Source organism: Gopherus evgoodei, chromosome 6 (assembly GCF_007399415.2).
Source record: "Gopherus evgoodei ecotype Sinaloan lineage chromosome 6, rGopEvg1_v1.p, whole genome shotgun sequence".
Lineage (NCBI taxonomy): Eukaryota > Metazoa > Chordata > Testudines > Testudinidae > Gopherus > Gopherus evgoodei.
Genome location: NC_044327.1, coordinates 47302015 through 47318345, shown reverse-complemented (window position 1 = coordinate 47318345; position 16331 = coordinate 47302015). Strand labels below are relative to the sequence as shown.

Genomic DNA, 16331 nt, shown 5'->3' with positions numbered 1-16331 from the left:
GCAATGAAATAAAATGGTAAGTGAAGAAGTGGAGAAGATACAATCTATTGGCATTGCTTTACTAAGCAAATCTGTCAAAAAATGCAGTTCCAGGACAATGTACTATGAAGCAATACCTTTTTTGAACATTACTAATACAGCACATGATTTACAGAAAGTAACTCAGACCACTGCTATCTGATGACCGTGATTCACTTCTAACTACCAACTTCTGCACTAGGGATGATGCAATAAGCAAACTCCAGAGATTCATCACAATGGCCATGGATGCATGCTCCCAGAGCTATGTTCACAGGAAATGGAAACACATCATTGCCAGAACCTAAGGGCTTGCTGAAATAAAGGAAAATATCCTGTCTGCACAAAGCTGGCTGGTTCAGCAGGATAAAGTATAAGCCCATAAAAACATTTGTATTTTGGATCTGAAATCTAGTGATGGAAAGAGTCATCCTTTTATGCAAGATTAGCTTTCCTTCAAACTCTACCCCACACTAGCCAATAGATACACAAAAAATCTCCCTCAGATTACCAGCAGCCCGCTAAGGCCCTGATTCTACAAGATGTAGAATGCGCATCCCCATCTCGCAACAAAGAATTGTGAGATGATGGTGCTCAGTACCTTGTAGGGTTAGGTCTAATACTATTATTAACTGTTCACCACACCAGCTTGGCACTACCCATGATAACAAGTCAGACAACTCCCTGCCCCTTCATAGAGTCTACACTTAAAAATTATGTTGGCATATGTACATTGATCAGGATTGTGTAGACTCAGCTATGTCTACTGAAGAATGCTTTTCCATTCAGGGAGGTGGTGTTCCTACATTGACAGAAAAAGCCCATCTGTTTCACAGGCTTTGCCTACACTACAGGGTTATGCCAACATAGCTATGCCAGTATATTTTCCATTGGGTAGAAACAGTCTCAGGCCCCAATCCTGCAACTGAGTTAGTAGGCAAACCTCTGCTCCCATGTGGAGGCCTATTGACTTCCTGGAGGCTCAGGATCAGGGCTTGAATGATAGAGATAAAGAAGTCATACTAGGAAAACTAGAGAATGAAATTAACACAGCATAACAATATGTAAATAATCAACTCTAATAATAGAGTGAGGAGGACATTTCCCATATGCTACTTCAATCTGCCATAATTCCCATGTGTGACTATACACACACACACACACACCAAGGAATGATGGTGCTAATAGAAATATACGTTACATTTTATAAAAATGTTGTGCCCCAAGTTAGGTTCCTAAATCTATTTTTAGGCACTTCGATAACTGTCAGTATTGAACAGCCAGCAGCAAATATTGAAGTCCTTGTGTGTTCAGTACTTCTGAAAATCAGAACTTTTGGGAGTCTAAATATTAGTAGTAGTAGTGCCTATATGCCAGACACTTTCAAAACATTTGAGAAAAAGGATTCCTTCCCAAGGAGAAAACAATTTATGGACAAACAAGTAGAGCGTGAGGCCAGGGGAACAACAGGCAATTTATATACAAGTCAACTTGATTCCTAACACAGCAGAAGTGGGTTCGATGTGGACAGGACAGGCCTTGCAAACGAGGCTAGGGAGGTTGACCCATGCAGAGGGTTTGCATGGAGGAGGGAATGGAAGCAATTGTATGAGACTCTGATAAACGGATGGATGAGAAGGGGAGCACTGTCGGCGTGAAGGCGACAAGGGACAACATGAAGCTTGACAAAGGAGGATAACTAGGAAGTTGACATTAAAAGTGTAGACTTATGGAATAAGGAGCCTAACTCTGGGGACTGTTTTTTTAAAATCTTGACCATAATTTTTTTTAGTGGAGAGAGGTGGTGTAGTTTCTTCAATGTACAAATTTTTTCTTCTGCAGATGAATGGAAATAGTATTGCTAACGTGGTCACGGGTGCATATACATTGCTTAATGAATTAACTCAGTTTATTTTTCCTAAGGAGGCAAAGTAGCTAGTACACAACAGATATTAATGGCAATAATGAAATTTGCAACAAGCAAATACGATTTGAATCCCAAGAACTCTATTATTTTAGGGGAAATAATTTTAGTTTTGATTTTGTACTTCAACTCTAAAGGGAGTTAAATGTTTTTCTTCAGATTCTCCAAATAAATTCCAAAAAGCCTGAGATGTTGAGCCATACTTACATGTGGTGTGTAAAGACTGTGTAAGTTACACAAATTTACACTGCTGCAAGGGAGTTTAAACAGGTATATAACTTAAATATGTTGAAGGACTCCAAGAAATAGCAATACATCAGGAAAAGCAACTAATAGGAAATTGTACAAAGCTGTAAGTTAGAGGATCTCTCTCTATACATGCTCAGGCTGGGCTGCTTGTGTGTAAGTTACCCCAGGGTAGACTCTCTTATATCACCTCTGAATCTGGCACCATCCAAGTTCATTTTCAGCATACAACAAACTGGTATGGTTGTATATTAAACTTCTAAAATAAGAGGTTTGCAAGGGAAACACCAAGAGATCATTAGTATGAAGGACTAATATCACTGGCAAATGATCAGGCATAATAATGCAGGCAGCTCTCCTACATGAATGCACCTCTCTCCTTACTTGCAATGTTGCTTATGGCTGTGCTGAGGTTAACAGTGGTTTTGAGATATGGAAAAGCCTCTACTAAGGTTTGGTTTACACTTAAAACTTTTGCTGGTATATGTCAGTCAGAAGTGTGGAAAAATATCACACCTTAACTGGCTATGCCAGCAAAACCCTAGTGTAGATGCAATTATACTGGAAAAAAAAAAGTCCTTTTGCCAGTATAACCTGTATCTCCAGGGATGCGGATGGTGGAGTTTGCTGGTATAGCTCTACTGATATATCTATACTTGCAAACCCTTTTCAGTGACAGAGACAAGGCTGAAGATGAGTTCAACAATAATTTACCTGTGACAATTCGAGAGTTGCACTCATGTCTCCAGAGAGAAGACTAGTGCACTACCCCACTGTATCACCTAGCCCCAGGAGTGTTATACACCCGGGTAGTAAATTAATCACCTGTGTTAAACATCTTTATACACAATATTCAGCTTCCAAACTCTGTCATTGTGGATAATGCAGAACTTCATTAAAAAATTCTATATTGCAAAGACAGAGACAAAATACAAACATTTACGTATTTTTAAAGTCCTGGAGCTCTCTAATTCACCCAATGATGCAAACTGGATTTCGAAAAACTGCTCTCGTTAATAACAAGGAAAGTTAACCAGTGGTTGTTCCCCCCTACATGCCAAACAGACGATAATAAATAACACTGGGATTCTTCTTTATGACAACTTGCACTTTGTATTTTAGTCTCCATTGTGCAAACAGAAAGAGACAAAAGGAAAAATTGCTTTGTTTGTTGTTTTTCAAAAGAAAAGTGGACCTAATCTATTGCACAGAAGCGGCATGAAATTTTTTTTTCCTCTCCCAGAGTTCTGGCATTTTAAGACATGATTTTGGAAGATGCTGAAAGTCCCCAGCTCCCATTGAAATCAAGTTGAAGGTGCCCAGAATCTCACACGTGGAGCAGAGCTCCTGTAGGACTAAGCCCTTAAATAATAATTTTTTTGACAACTTGTGGGTTAAAAAATATGCATGCACCCAGGAAATAAAAAATGAAAAGGATGCAATAGGCAACAGTTTATTTGTAAAAAAAAAAAAAAAGAAAAAAAAGAAAAAAAAGAAAAGAATCCTTTAAAATGTTACTATGTCTTAAAGATTAAGGAAAAATACTATAAATATATATACACACATACAGTATATATGTATATACACATATATTGTACCATTAAAATTACATGCTTTTCAGAACAGAATGGGTCATGTTCCCTCACATCAATTTTAAATTTCTGATTGCAATAAATCATGCTTCCTTTTTTTAAATCTTCAAGTACAGGAAATAAGCAAACCAGGATCTAAAAGTGGAAAACTTTGTTATGCACAAATGACAACTGACAGCTATACAATTATTATTTTGCAGGACTGAACATTTTATGCGTGTCTTGGCAAATTCTACAACTCTGAAGTTTTACCTGAGATGTGTGGACATAATGAAGCGTGACGGTAGGCTTAACAGATTTTTTCACATTATGGATCAATTGAAATCAAAGCTTATTGAGTATTATGCATTTGTACACATAGTATCAACATGAGAACTCTTTGTAAAATAATGAATTTCTCATTTTCCAAATGTCTTAAAGCTGCAGGTGAAACAAAAAGGGCAAGTACCACCTGCAATGATCAGCATGCAGACAGTGAAACAGAGGTAGCATTTTCCTACAACTTCAGCACAATCACTCAATTCAACCACACTCTTTTCTGCAAAAGGCACTCACTTTTTTCATTTATAAATAATATGGTGTTAATTTCCAGCAAATTGACCATAAATGTTGTTTTCCCCCTACAAATGTAAAAAAGTTAAGCAAAAAATATGATGAAAAGACAAAACAGGGCATAAGAAACACATTTTGGATGAATGTACAACTTTTTTTCCTTTTAGGAAAACTCAATTTCTTTAAAAAAACAAACAAACACATTATAGTACATCACCCAAAAGTCAGACTTCCCAGTTAAAATGGCAATATTAAGCAGCACGTTGTATATCAGAATAGAATTGTAAAACACCAGAGTTACACCAGCCTTTTAATAGCTAAAATAAAAATCAACAGTTCACAGTTAAAAGTAGAAAGATTATTCACATAAAAGGTGGTGATAGGGAAGGATGAAGACCCTTCAATACAGAAGCTTATAAATTAGTATGTCTAGAACCTCATGTTGTACCTTTTATACGTTCTGCGGTTTGAAAAGATACTGTCCATGCAAAACTTCTGTTCTTACCGTGACACTACTGAGCTAATTGAATTATAAGATGTCCCACTGTTACAACTTGAAGCATAGGCCTCTTGGCCATTAGCATCTACATTCATTTTGAATACAGATGATGCCTTCAATAAAAAGTCTGCTGCATCTCTGCGGCCTAATTCCCTCAGTTTAGACATTAGGATACCTACAGTGCTCTCAGGGCCATTGCTCCATTCCTGCAAAAGGGCATGGACTGGGCTTGGGAGAAAATCATTTTGAGTTCCATTGTTTGTATTATATTTTGCAACAAGATCGGGAAGGCCCAGGTTCATAGCCAGAAGGCACCAGTCCTTTCCCATAGGATCAGGTGGATCCAAAAGTCGACTAAATTTCCTCCTTGTAAGAAGATTCAGATCCGAAGCATGAATATCCATTCCTAGACCTCCCTGTGAGTAGATGTCCAGACATCCAAAGCACAATATACTGCTGAAGCTTTCTTTATAACCACCCATGGTATTAGTCAATGATGTCTCCTTTTGGCTTTGTGCCCGGAAGAAGTCTCTAGGCTGGTAGACCATTACTGGTTCATGATGTTCCCTCAGCTGCTGAGGACTAAGATAATGTTTCACAGTCAGCAGGCCTGGTAATGTTGTGGCCATTAAGTTATCAATGGTACTACAAACAGAATCCAGAAGCAAACAGCACTTGATCTTCTCTGTTTCTAGTCCTCTAACTTGAACCTCAATACCCTGACCATGGTTGACCAGCAACACTAAAAGCTCAGCCCCACGATTCACAATCTTTGATCCATTTACCCAGAGACGTATATCTGCATCTCCCTCTGCATTCTGTTGGTGAATCCACCGACACAGATTCACTTGAACTTTATGGAAAATTCCACAAGGGAATGGGGTAAGGTGTTCCACAGGAACAATTCTAACACCACCATAAATCAGAACCTCATCCTCCTCATCTGTCCAAGACCTATGAAGATTGTCAGTCTTGATCAGTGCTGGAATATCCACCATTGCTCCACTGCTAAGATCTCTAGCACAGATATCCATGGCATCCAAAATCTGTATCAGTTCTTCCACATCACTGTCTGATACCAAGCGCTGGATGTCCTCTATGGTATACCGACCTCTGTAATGATGTAGGGCTTTGGGATTCTCCACTGACAGGATTTTCCCCAGGACATTAGAACAGAGCCAGCGAGGATCCAGGAGCACAACATCTTGGACAGTTTCACTCTGCATGATGTTTATCTGCTCAGAAAGAGGAAAATTACAAATTACATTTTGTGAAGTACAAGTTGACAGTAGAACTGCTCTTATGGCTTACTGACTCACCAGTCACACCATTGATTCACGACTATAGCAAGATAATAGTGCATTTCTTTCCTCTCCTATTCCTAAAACAAAATCAGGATCCAGCTCTTGACTTGTTTTATTGATAAAGCCATCAGAACACATGGCTCACTGAGACTTTTTCCAGACTATTTTAGCAGAAATCTTCTGCACTTTCAACAATTTTCAACGGATATAGAAAATATTCTGGCCTAAAATGCAGTTTTTCCTCATTTGCCCTGATAGCAGCTGAAAAAGGAACAGCATTTTTGGCATGGTTTCAGAGTTTCTCACATTCAACTCTTAAGCCACCAGATATGTAAGAGCCAGAATGTCACATTCAAAGTTCATACCTGCATTACTCATATGATTACACAGAATTTAATATTGGTAGAAAACAAAAATCTAGCCACAGAGAATAGAAATGTAAGATAGGAGGTATAGCTGAAATTATTATGAAATGACATTACAAGCAAGGAAAGCATCACAAGCCTCTAACAGGTATGCAACTATGAGCAACTGAATGCTTTGCCGTATCACTACATATAATAACGTAGCTACAGCAAAGAAAGCCTATGAGTAATTGTTTTATTTGAAGGTCAGCATTTTATTTCATCACTTTCCTGAATATGTATTTTATCATGAGTATAGTCTAACACAGAATTCTTCCTCTTAAAGAAAAACACAGGAATCATAAGACAAAAGATAACTGAAGTCTGTATGGGTTGATTTGCATTGAGTATGCTGTCTTGGAATGGGATGTTGAGGAAAGAACAATTAAGGAATTTTGCTGAGAACACAGCAAGATTCTGTCAAAACAAAACATTCTGAACTACCTGGAAATCTCAGGTTTAATATTTTTGTGCAACATTTTTCTGCTGCTTAATTCATTTAAATAAACAACAATGTGAGCTAGAAATAACCTGCTGATTCAGATTTCTAATTTTAAAAACAAAATCTGATACCAGGATGATGCAGTGAGTGCTTCACTACGCTGCTGTGAAAGCTGGTCCAAGACTCATTACAACCCCCTTTCATCCGAGGAGTATCTCTCTGTACACATTTGGCATAGATGGCTTCAGAGAATGCTTTTCTTTAACCACATCTGAAAACAATTTATTCAGCCATTTTAACTCACATTTCAGATTGAAGTTGCACTCTGGATGAACAACTAAGGACTTGTCCACACAAGGAAGTTATTCCAGAATTAGATATGGTGTGAATTCAAACTGCAATAGCTATTCTGCAATAGCTCCCGTTGCAGACACTTTTATTCCATAATAAAAGAGTGCCCTTTTCTGATTTTGCTGAATTGCTTTGACTTTCTAGACTGGGTGCGCTGGTTAAATTTTTTTTCCCCTCCTCCACAAGATTTCCTTTCACACTCCACCCACCAATTCCTCCAAGAAGCGTGATGGATTTTCCATTCAGCATCCCTATACTGGAAACCACTCACAGTTCATGCACTCTAGCTGGTTAGGATTTTCTTCATTTTTTCACTGAATCAGAGGAAAAAAAGTAATTAAAAAGGTGCAGAGAATACACTTTGCTCCAGATAGGTGAAACTCAGTTGGATACTGTGTAGAATCAACAATCTGAGTTTGTTTATGTTAAAGACAGAATGTAAAGTAAAGTCACTACATAGTTATGCAGTTTGAATAAAAATTACTTACTTCTCCTATGCTGTGCAGCTGCTGGGCTATATGCCGTAGATCATCTTCACTTGCTAATGGATTAAGCTGATCCTGTACATCATATACAAACTGCTGCAATGACATCAGCTGATTGGGTCCATTGATTTTTCTCCAAGAAGGGAGAGTGGAGATCATTTTCTCACAAAGGGGAGTCATAGGTGGACAAATCTAACAAAAGTACAATGGACGTCAATTTGTAGTTCTCCCTCTACTATGCTGAGAAAAACTGGGTTAAATTGTTTAAAAAGAGCTACCACCAAAGACAGCTGCAGAATTTGCCACAGAATCTACCTTGGATGAAAAATTATATTCCAGAATCTAACTGTTCATTTAAATACCAATTTCTAGCCACCATGATTACAAAGACAATCTTAATGTGAATCAGTTAAACGCTTTCTTGCCTAATCTGCGCACAACCTGAAACAATGCTTTTGAGTGGTATCAACTGCCCCACTCACCTGGGGATTAACTGTGAAACCAAAAAATAGTTTAAAATATCAACAGTTAATTATTTCACTGCTGATACTTTTAGCAGAAACATACCACTAAGGAGTTTATCATGAAATTCCAAACCACCTCCCATGTGCTAGAAGTACTAACAATAGCTCCTCATCCCCCTCAACTTCTACAATGCAGTTGTGTGTTGTAAGTATGAAAAACGGTAGTTAATTGAAAACTAAGAGATTAGGGCAAGCATCAAATAGACTGAATTTAATATCAAAATAAACAATACCCATGCTACAATGCCAACTGTATTTTACAGGTTCATGTTAATAATAAAACTAATTTTTTAAATGCAAATTAAGTGGTTGAGGAATTGCAAGCCTGTTGTATCAGAATTGGCCAGATTGAAGCTGAAGCTGAAGCTGAAAAAACTGGATAGACACATCAGACAGAAGAGTGAAGTACAACGTCAGCCTTCTGAAGGACCATAAGATCAAGGAAGATTTTGGACTGAGGCTGAAGAATAAGTTCTCAGTATTACAGGATCGGTCTGAGGAAGAGGAAGACAGTGTACTAAACAGATGGCAGAAAGTGAGAGACACACTTAGGTCAGTATGCCAGGAAGTGCTTGGAATTAAGAAACACCGGCAGAAAGAGTGGATCACAGCAGAGACCTTGATCAAGATAGAAGACAGAAAGAAGAAGAAGGCAGCAGTCAACAGCAGGACTAGAGCAGCAAAGGCCAAAGCTCAAAAAGAGTATGCTGAAGCTCACAGAGCAGTGAAGAGGAATATCAGGAAGGACAAGAGAGAGTATGTGGATGAACTGGCAGCAGAAGTGGAGCAGGCAGCATACAGCGGTAATATGAAACAGCTGTATGATTCTACCAAGCGACTGTCTGGAAAGTTCAGCAAGCCAGAACGTCCTGTTAAAGACAAGCAGGGAAAGTCTATAACAGGAATAGAACAACAGATGAACAGATGGGCGGAGCACTTTGCGGAACTCCTGAACAGACCAGAACCACCAAATCCACCAGATATCAACTCAGCTAACGAGGACCTCCCAATTAATTGCGATGGACCAACCAGAGATGAGATCAGAAAAGCCATCACCATGATGAAGAATAGGAAGGCAGCTGGACCTGATGACATCCCAGCAGAGGCCCTGAAAGCAGACCTGGATGCTTCAGTGGAAATGCTGTACCCCCTCTTTGAGAAGATATAGGAAGAAGTAGTGATTCCGGTAGACTGGAAAGAGGGATATCTCATCAAAATCCCCAAGAAAGGAGACCTTAGCAACTGTGACAATTATAGAGGAATCACACTCCTGTCGGTGCCAGGGAAGGTCTTCAACCGAGTCCTCTTAGAGAGAATGAAGGATGCCGTCGATCCACAGCTACAAGATGAACAGGCAGGTTTCCGGCAGAACAGATCATGCACGGACCAGATAGCAACGCTTCGCATCATAGTCGAGCAGTCTATAGAGTGGAACTCCTCGTTGTACATCAATTTTGTTGACTATGAGAAAGCGTTCGATAGCGTGGATCGAGAGACCCTTTGGAAGCTCCTTCGGCACTACGGCATCCCAGCAAAGGTGGTCAACCTGATCAAGAACTCATATGACGGTACACACTGTAGAGTGATCCATGGAGGGCAGCTTACTAACAGCTTCCAGGTGCAAACTGGAGTCAGGCAAGGATGCTTGTTGTCACCACTTCTCTTTCTTCTCGTCATCAATTGGATTATGAAGACATCCACCTACGAGTGTAGGAAAGGAATCCAGTGGACATTGTGGACCCAGCTTGATGACCTGGACTTTGCTGATGACCTTGCACTCCTTTGGCACAGTAAACAGCAGATGCAAGAGAAGATCAACATAGTGGCAGCCACGTCATCACAGGTTGCCTCAACATTCACAAGGACAAGACCAAGATCCTTAGGATTAACTCCACTAGCAATAACCCAGTCACACTGAATGGAAGCCCCCTGGAAGAAGTGCAGTCCTCCACCTACCTAGGTAGTATCATCAGCCAGCAGGGTGGCACAGACGCAGACATCAAAGTAAGGATTGGTAAGGCAAGAGCAGCCTTCTTACAGCTCAAGAACATCTGGAGCTCTAGAGAGCTGTCTTTGGCAATAAAAATTTGACTGTTCAACTCTAATGTGAAATCAGTCCTACTGTATGGAGCTGAAACCTGGAGGACAACCAAAACAACCATCAGGAAGATCCAGACCTTCATAAATAGCTCTCTCAGAAGGATTCTCCAGATCCGCTGGCCAGATACCATCAGTAACATCCACCTCTTGGAGAGGACCTGTCAACTCCCAGCAGAGGAAGAAATCAGAAGGAGAAAGTGGGGTTGGATAGGACATACACTACGCAAGCAGCCAACTATCACCACCAGACAGGCACTGCGGTGGAACCCCCAAGGCAACAGGAAACAGGCCGTCCAAGAAACACCTGGCGATGTGACCTTCAGGCTGATAGCAAAAAAATGGGCTATACCTGGAACCAGTTAGAACGAATGGCCCAGGATAGAGGACTCTGGAGATCTGTTTTGGTGGCCCATACCCCGATTGGGGTGACAGGCATAAGTGAGTGAGAGAGTGTATCAGAATGCCACCAAAACTAAGACCATGTCTACACTACAGAGATTAACAACAGCACGGATACGGTGCCATAGCTATGCCAGCATAACTGGAGTGTAGATGCAGCCTTCACCAATAGAAGAGGTTTTCATCGCTGGAGCAACACCATGTCCCCCAGCATTATTTTGTCAACCTAGCTGTATCTACCCCAAGAGCTAGGTCGGCATAGCTCAGGGTTGTGGAGTTTTCATATCCCTGAGTGCTGTAGTTATGTGGGCCTAAATTTTAAGTGCAGATCAGGCCTAAGGGAACACTGCTGTAGAATTTAGGTCAGTTTACCACTGGGTACGTGATCCCTTGGCTACTGCCCCTTTACCTAGCTAGAAACCGCGAATATATTTTTCAGAGTATGACTCTAGGAAAATTATCAATATATATCTGATTAACATATTTCTGAAGTTACATTTCCATTGGTTCAGATAACAGTTCTGCCCTGGTGTTCTTTAAATCACACACAATCTACTTGCATAGCAAAATATTGGAAGTGTCCATAATGTTATTTTGTAATTTATTTTCAGAGAAATGGAGTCACTGAAGTCCTAAAGCTGGGTCAACTATGAACTGAAATCACAGCTTTAAACTGAAAGTCACAAATATTTTCTTCCATTTTATCCCCTCCCACCACCACGAAAAAAAGCATCAATACAGTCTTGAAATCACTGATTGACCATTTTAAATGTGGGAGGTGGTTTATGGTAGATCATCCTCTGTATCCTATGACACCTCTCTGGGGTCTTCATTCAGGACACAAACTTTTCATAAGGCATTGTTGGCCCATTATTATTAGAATTTGTGCAGCTGTCCCAGCTGTGATATCACACATACAATAATGTATCAAAGTCACTAAAAATCATCAGTCATTATCTGAGAAAATGTACAGCTTACTGCTTCATGGTTCACTATTTGGAATTGGTGGGTCAGGGTCTCTTGGAGCCCATGGAACACACATTAGTAACAGCAGGAGCTGAGAATCCATATCTATATCTATCTCTATCCATATCAATACTGGGGACACTACTGGGAATCTGGTAACTGGACCTTTTTTCAATCACCATGTCTGTTAAACGTGCTGTACAACGCAAATCTGAAACACTGGCAAAATAGGCCCAGCCTCCAGAGACTTGCCTACTCTAGAGCTCCTACTAAAGCTAACACTAATTCAACTGAATTGGTGTTAGCAATAATGGGAATTCTTTAGCAAAATCCTCTGTGTAGACAAAGACCAACTTATTTCAGGGACAAGGGGCTGCAAAACTGTTCTGTAATTGAACTGCAAGCTTTAAAGACATTATCAAATAAGAAAACAGGCACTGAGCTGTTAGGACTGAGGTAATGTAAAGACTGTGAAGCTTATCAGAAACCTGTGGTTAATAAAGAAATGTAACCATTAAAAAACTCAGAGGGTTAAAGAACTTTAATAATTATAATAAGCCCCTATGCTACTCAATGCAGAATTGAGTACCTTTTAAAGCCACACAAATATTTAAAAAAAAAAATCCTTCCAACTTACAAACCCCACCTCTGATCATAAAAAACAAAGATATAATTTACTCTCTGCTATTTATATTGCTTGGTGACTTCCTGCATTTCTCTCATACTGGACAATAAGAATAGAATCAATAATTTCTAGCCAATTAGACTGTATGATTCACATGCACTGATATGATATTGCAATGTTTGGGTTGCAATACAACAGGGACATGTTTTAAAAAAAAGCTAAAGCTTTTCCATTGGAGTTAAAAAAAATAATCAAGAACAGTTTATGAAAACTGATTTTTACAAACTCAATTTTCATCCGAGTTTGACCTAACAGTGTCCCTTTGAAGACAAGAAAAAAATGCTTTCTTCCTATGTCCTTCAAACCCGAGTGTTTCTAGACTCATTATCAACTGAAAGTGCCTCTGAATTAGCCACCAGAGTGTGTTCATATAAAGAAACTGCACCTATTCTTCCTGAACTCCATGATGTATGTGCCCAGCCTCTGACGCCCAAGAAGCAAGAGGCTTGTAATAACTTCCCCATGCAAGTTTCCTGCAAAACCAGAATTTCACATAGAGTTAGCCGAGCCTAGGCCTTCAGTGAACTACTCACAGAAATTATCTGGCTTCTTAATTCCTGTAGGTGATTTCGAAGAAGCTTCATATCTTTAGAGCCAGATGCTCCGGCATCCAAAACAAATAACTTGTCCAAAATTTGAAGATCATTTCCAAACCTAAGAGAGAAAGAGATAGTACTTATTTATTAATTTCTAGTCCCACACCAAATTTTATTTTAATTTACCCAACTGTAAATTTGTTTTAAATTGTGTAACAATTTTTTCTTTTGCTTTAAGGGAATCATGACAAATGGAGTGAACAAGAATAGTAAAAAGTTAAATATTGAACATGATGCACAATACAAAAGCAAAACGTAGTATATTAGTAACTAATATTTTATTCAAGATAAACAGAATTGTTGAAAGTAAAAGTTACTCTTTCATGTAAGCACTGGAAAAAAGACCTCCACAGATATTACATAAAGGGAATTGCAGCAGAGTCAAGTAGACATACTGGCTATATGCACTGCTATAAAAGTTACAGCAATTCTTTGTTTTTAATGAGTTCAACTCACTTGGTGGTTCTTATCTGAAATACTTCCACATTTATATTTGCTTTTACAAGCATAGCAATGAGATGTGTATATTGACTGAAACTCCAAGGATTATACACAGGTATTTATTGTTCAATTTCAGTAGATCAGGATATTGCCCTAACACAGTAATACTAGCAATCTGGGGGATATAGCCCTAGACTCTTTCCTTGCATCCTCTACTCAGAAAACCTGAATGGTTCCCCATATCATGGTATTGCTGTGAATTGTGTATAGTTTGTTTTGGAAGACTAGTCCGTGAAAATAGCTAATTCTGAAAACCAGCGCTATTCTCTCTGCAATTCATAGTGGTTGGCATTAGGACTTTCCAACATCTAGAGACACTTGATGGTTCATTTTCTTTTCTGTTCATATTGCCATGCAGCTCTTTAGAAAACTGTATATACAATACATCTGTGTGATTAATTTTTGTATACTAGATATCTTAATCATAATTTAAAGGATGAAACTCCATTGTGTCTAGGTATTGGAGCACTGATAAATAAAGTCACCTACAATACTTAAACATAAAGGTGTGAGGCAACTTACTCATTTTAAAACCATCAAGTGTTTTCCATTTTTGCACAAAACTATATTGGAAGACCATTTTCAATATAAAGCAGCAACTAAAGCAAAGTACTGGATTTTCTTTGCTCCCACACAGATCAATGAATGTTATTTTGTAAATAATATTGAACACCTCAAATCAACCACCAGCTTTGGCATTTCCACGTTTTAATACTGTATATAAATTTTAGAAAAATGCATTGCTCCTCTTCTCACCTGTTTCTGATTTCTTTCAGCAATGACATGTCTTTGTCATATCCAAATTCTCCTCCAACAGGGCGAGGAAGGTTCACAATGTCAGCATGGGTGGCCACCAGGACAACACGCAATGGATTTTTCAGCCTTCCACCAAATGCTTCACGAGAAAGAAAAATACACACCCAGAGTACAACAATTTCAGGAAAAGTGCTTTTACTGTACCATAAAGCAAAGATGAATTTTATGTTCCTGACATACTGGTCGCTTTTGTAAGTACACGTGCCATCTTAAAAACATAATCTACACACTTGTGTGTGTAATTTAAGGACTGTTTGGTTGATGTGATTTTGTTTATAGTCCATAAATATGGATGGCGTGCCCTTTCAAATAATGTTAAAAATACTAATACTATATGGCTTTATTTCTTTTCTTTTAACGCGATAACCATCACTAAACACTAACAAATCAGCTACAAACTATGAAACCATTTGGGAATGACATGTAAGTCAGTAATAGCAACTACTTGCAAAGATTCTTGGTAATTCTTTGGATGGTCTTTAGTACTACAGGATGTGAGTTAGATGACTGTAAACAGAACACAAATGATCTACAACATTCATACTGTGGTATGAATGCAATTGTACAGTACTTACACAAACAATGAACTCTCATTTAGGTGAGAGTTAAGTAGGAAAGCCTGGGAGATACCATGAAAAGAATGAGAAAAAGAGAAAGATACAAATGGCATATGAATGAGGTGATAGTACGTAACACACATTTATACAGCCTGTTCTCTAATATACTATCCAGAAAAGAAGAGACTGTCGGTCAAGTTTTACAAAATGTGTCATATTCTGTGGTCTTTACTTCAACTTCATCCAGGCAAAGCCTCAAATAACTTCAACAGTTTTGCCTGAGGCCATGTCCACACTACAGAGTAAAATCTAAATTAATAAAATCGATTTTATAAAACAGGTTTTATAAAATCGATTTAACGCGTCCACACTAGGGCACATTACTTCGGTGGTGTGCGTCCATGGTTCCAAGCTACCATCGATTTCCGGAGCGGTGCACTCTGGGTAGCTCAGTAAAAGAATGGGACCAATAACTTCAATTTCCGTCCACACTAACCCTAAATCGATATAGTAATATCGATTTTAGGGTTACTCCTTTCGTTTAGCTGGAGTACAGAAATCGATTTTAAGACCCCTTAAAATTGATTTTAAGTGCCTTGTAGTGTGGACGGGTACAGCGTTAAATCGATTTAACGCTGTTTAAATCGATTTAACGCTGTAGTGTGGACCTGGCCTGAGTGAAGACTGAATAAAGTCTCCAGAATTTGATCCATTATGCTTAAGCCACACAAAAAATACCCTTTTATATGTCTAGTGATTCAAAATTAGTGTCCTGCGAAGCAGTGTACTACAGTGCAGCCAGCACTCTGTTTTCTGGCTTTTTATGAAGGCCCTAATGGAATTGGCTAGGACACTATTCCAAAGCTTTAAGATTTCTGTTAATATACTTTGTGAGGATAGTATACTAATCAACTATCCTAACAAAAAGTGTAAGGATTTCTAATAAACTATGAGCAGCAAGGTCAAGTTGAATAACTTTATTAGTTACTTTACTATAGTTGAACTGACATAACTATTTAAATATTGCTAATCATTTTGCAAGAAGAACTGACAAAATTTAGTTCTATATTTGGCTGAATCAAATTTGGATTCTAGCAACTGCAGAAATATTAAATAAACTAACTTAAAGCTTCAGTATTAATTTTTGGCAAGCTCCTGAGTCGTCATTTTCTCTGTTACACAACTACTTGCATACCAGCTGGATCTGGACATGCTTATTTTTAACTTTTTTTCCCCTAAAAACTCAAAATGAAACTGAAAGGCATGTGTGTGTCTGAACTGGAGGAAGTCAAACTTACATAGACCTATACTGAGTTCATAAATAAGGAATATAGAGTATTACCTGGGCTCTGATATAATGCATTTAATAT

General features: G+C 38.7%; 1 protein-coding gene across 4 annotated transcripts in view; it reads right to left on the bottom strand.

The window, feature by feature from the left end:
* Positions 1-3762: 3762 nt before the first annotated feature.
* DAPK1 (death associated protein kinase 1) overlaps positions 3763-16331 on the bottom strand; it is a 131032-nt gene continuing 118463 nt past the window's right edge. For 3 of the 4 annotated variants that reach the window (XM_030566652.1, XM_030566653.1, XM_030566654.1), the window contains exons 23-26: positions 14345-14483; positions 13025-13145; positions 7821-8009; positions 3763-6066 (exon numbers count right to left, since the gene is read on the bottom strand). In XM_030566652.1, the coding sequence (XP_030422512.1) occupies positions 4834-6066; positions 7821-8009; positions 13025-13145; positions 14345-14483 (1682 nt within the window). In that variant the 3' untranslated portion in view covers positions 3763-4833. Of the gene's footprint in view, positions 6067-7119; positions 7253-7820; positions 8010-13024; positions 13146-14344; positions 14484-16331 lie in introns of those variants that run through there. The other variant, XM_030566655.1, reaches the window with a different exon arrangement.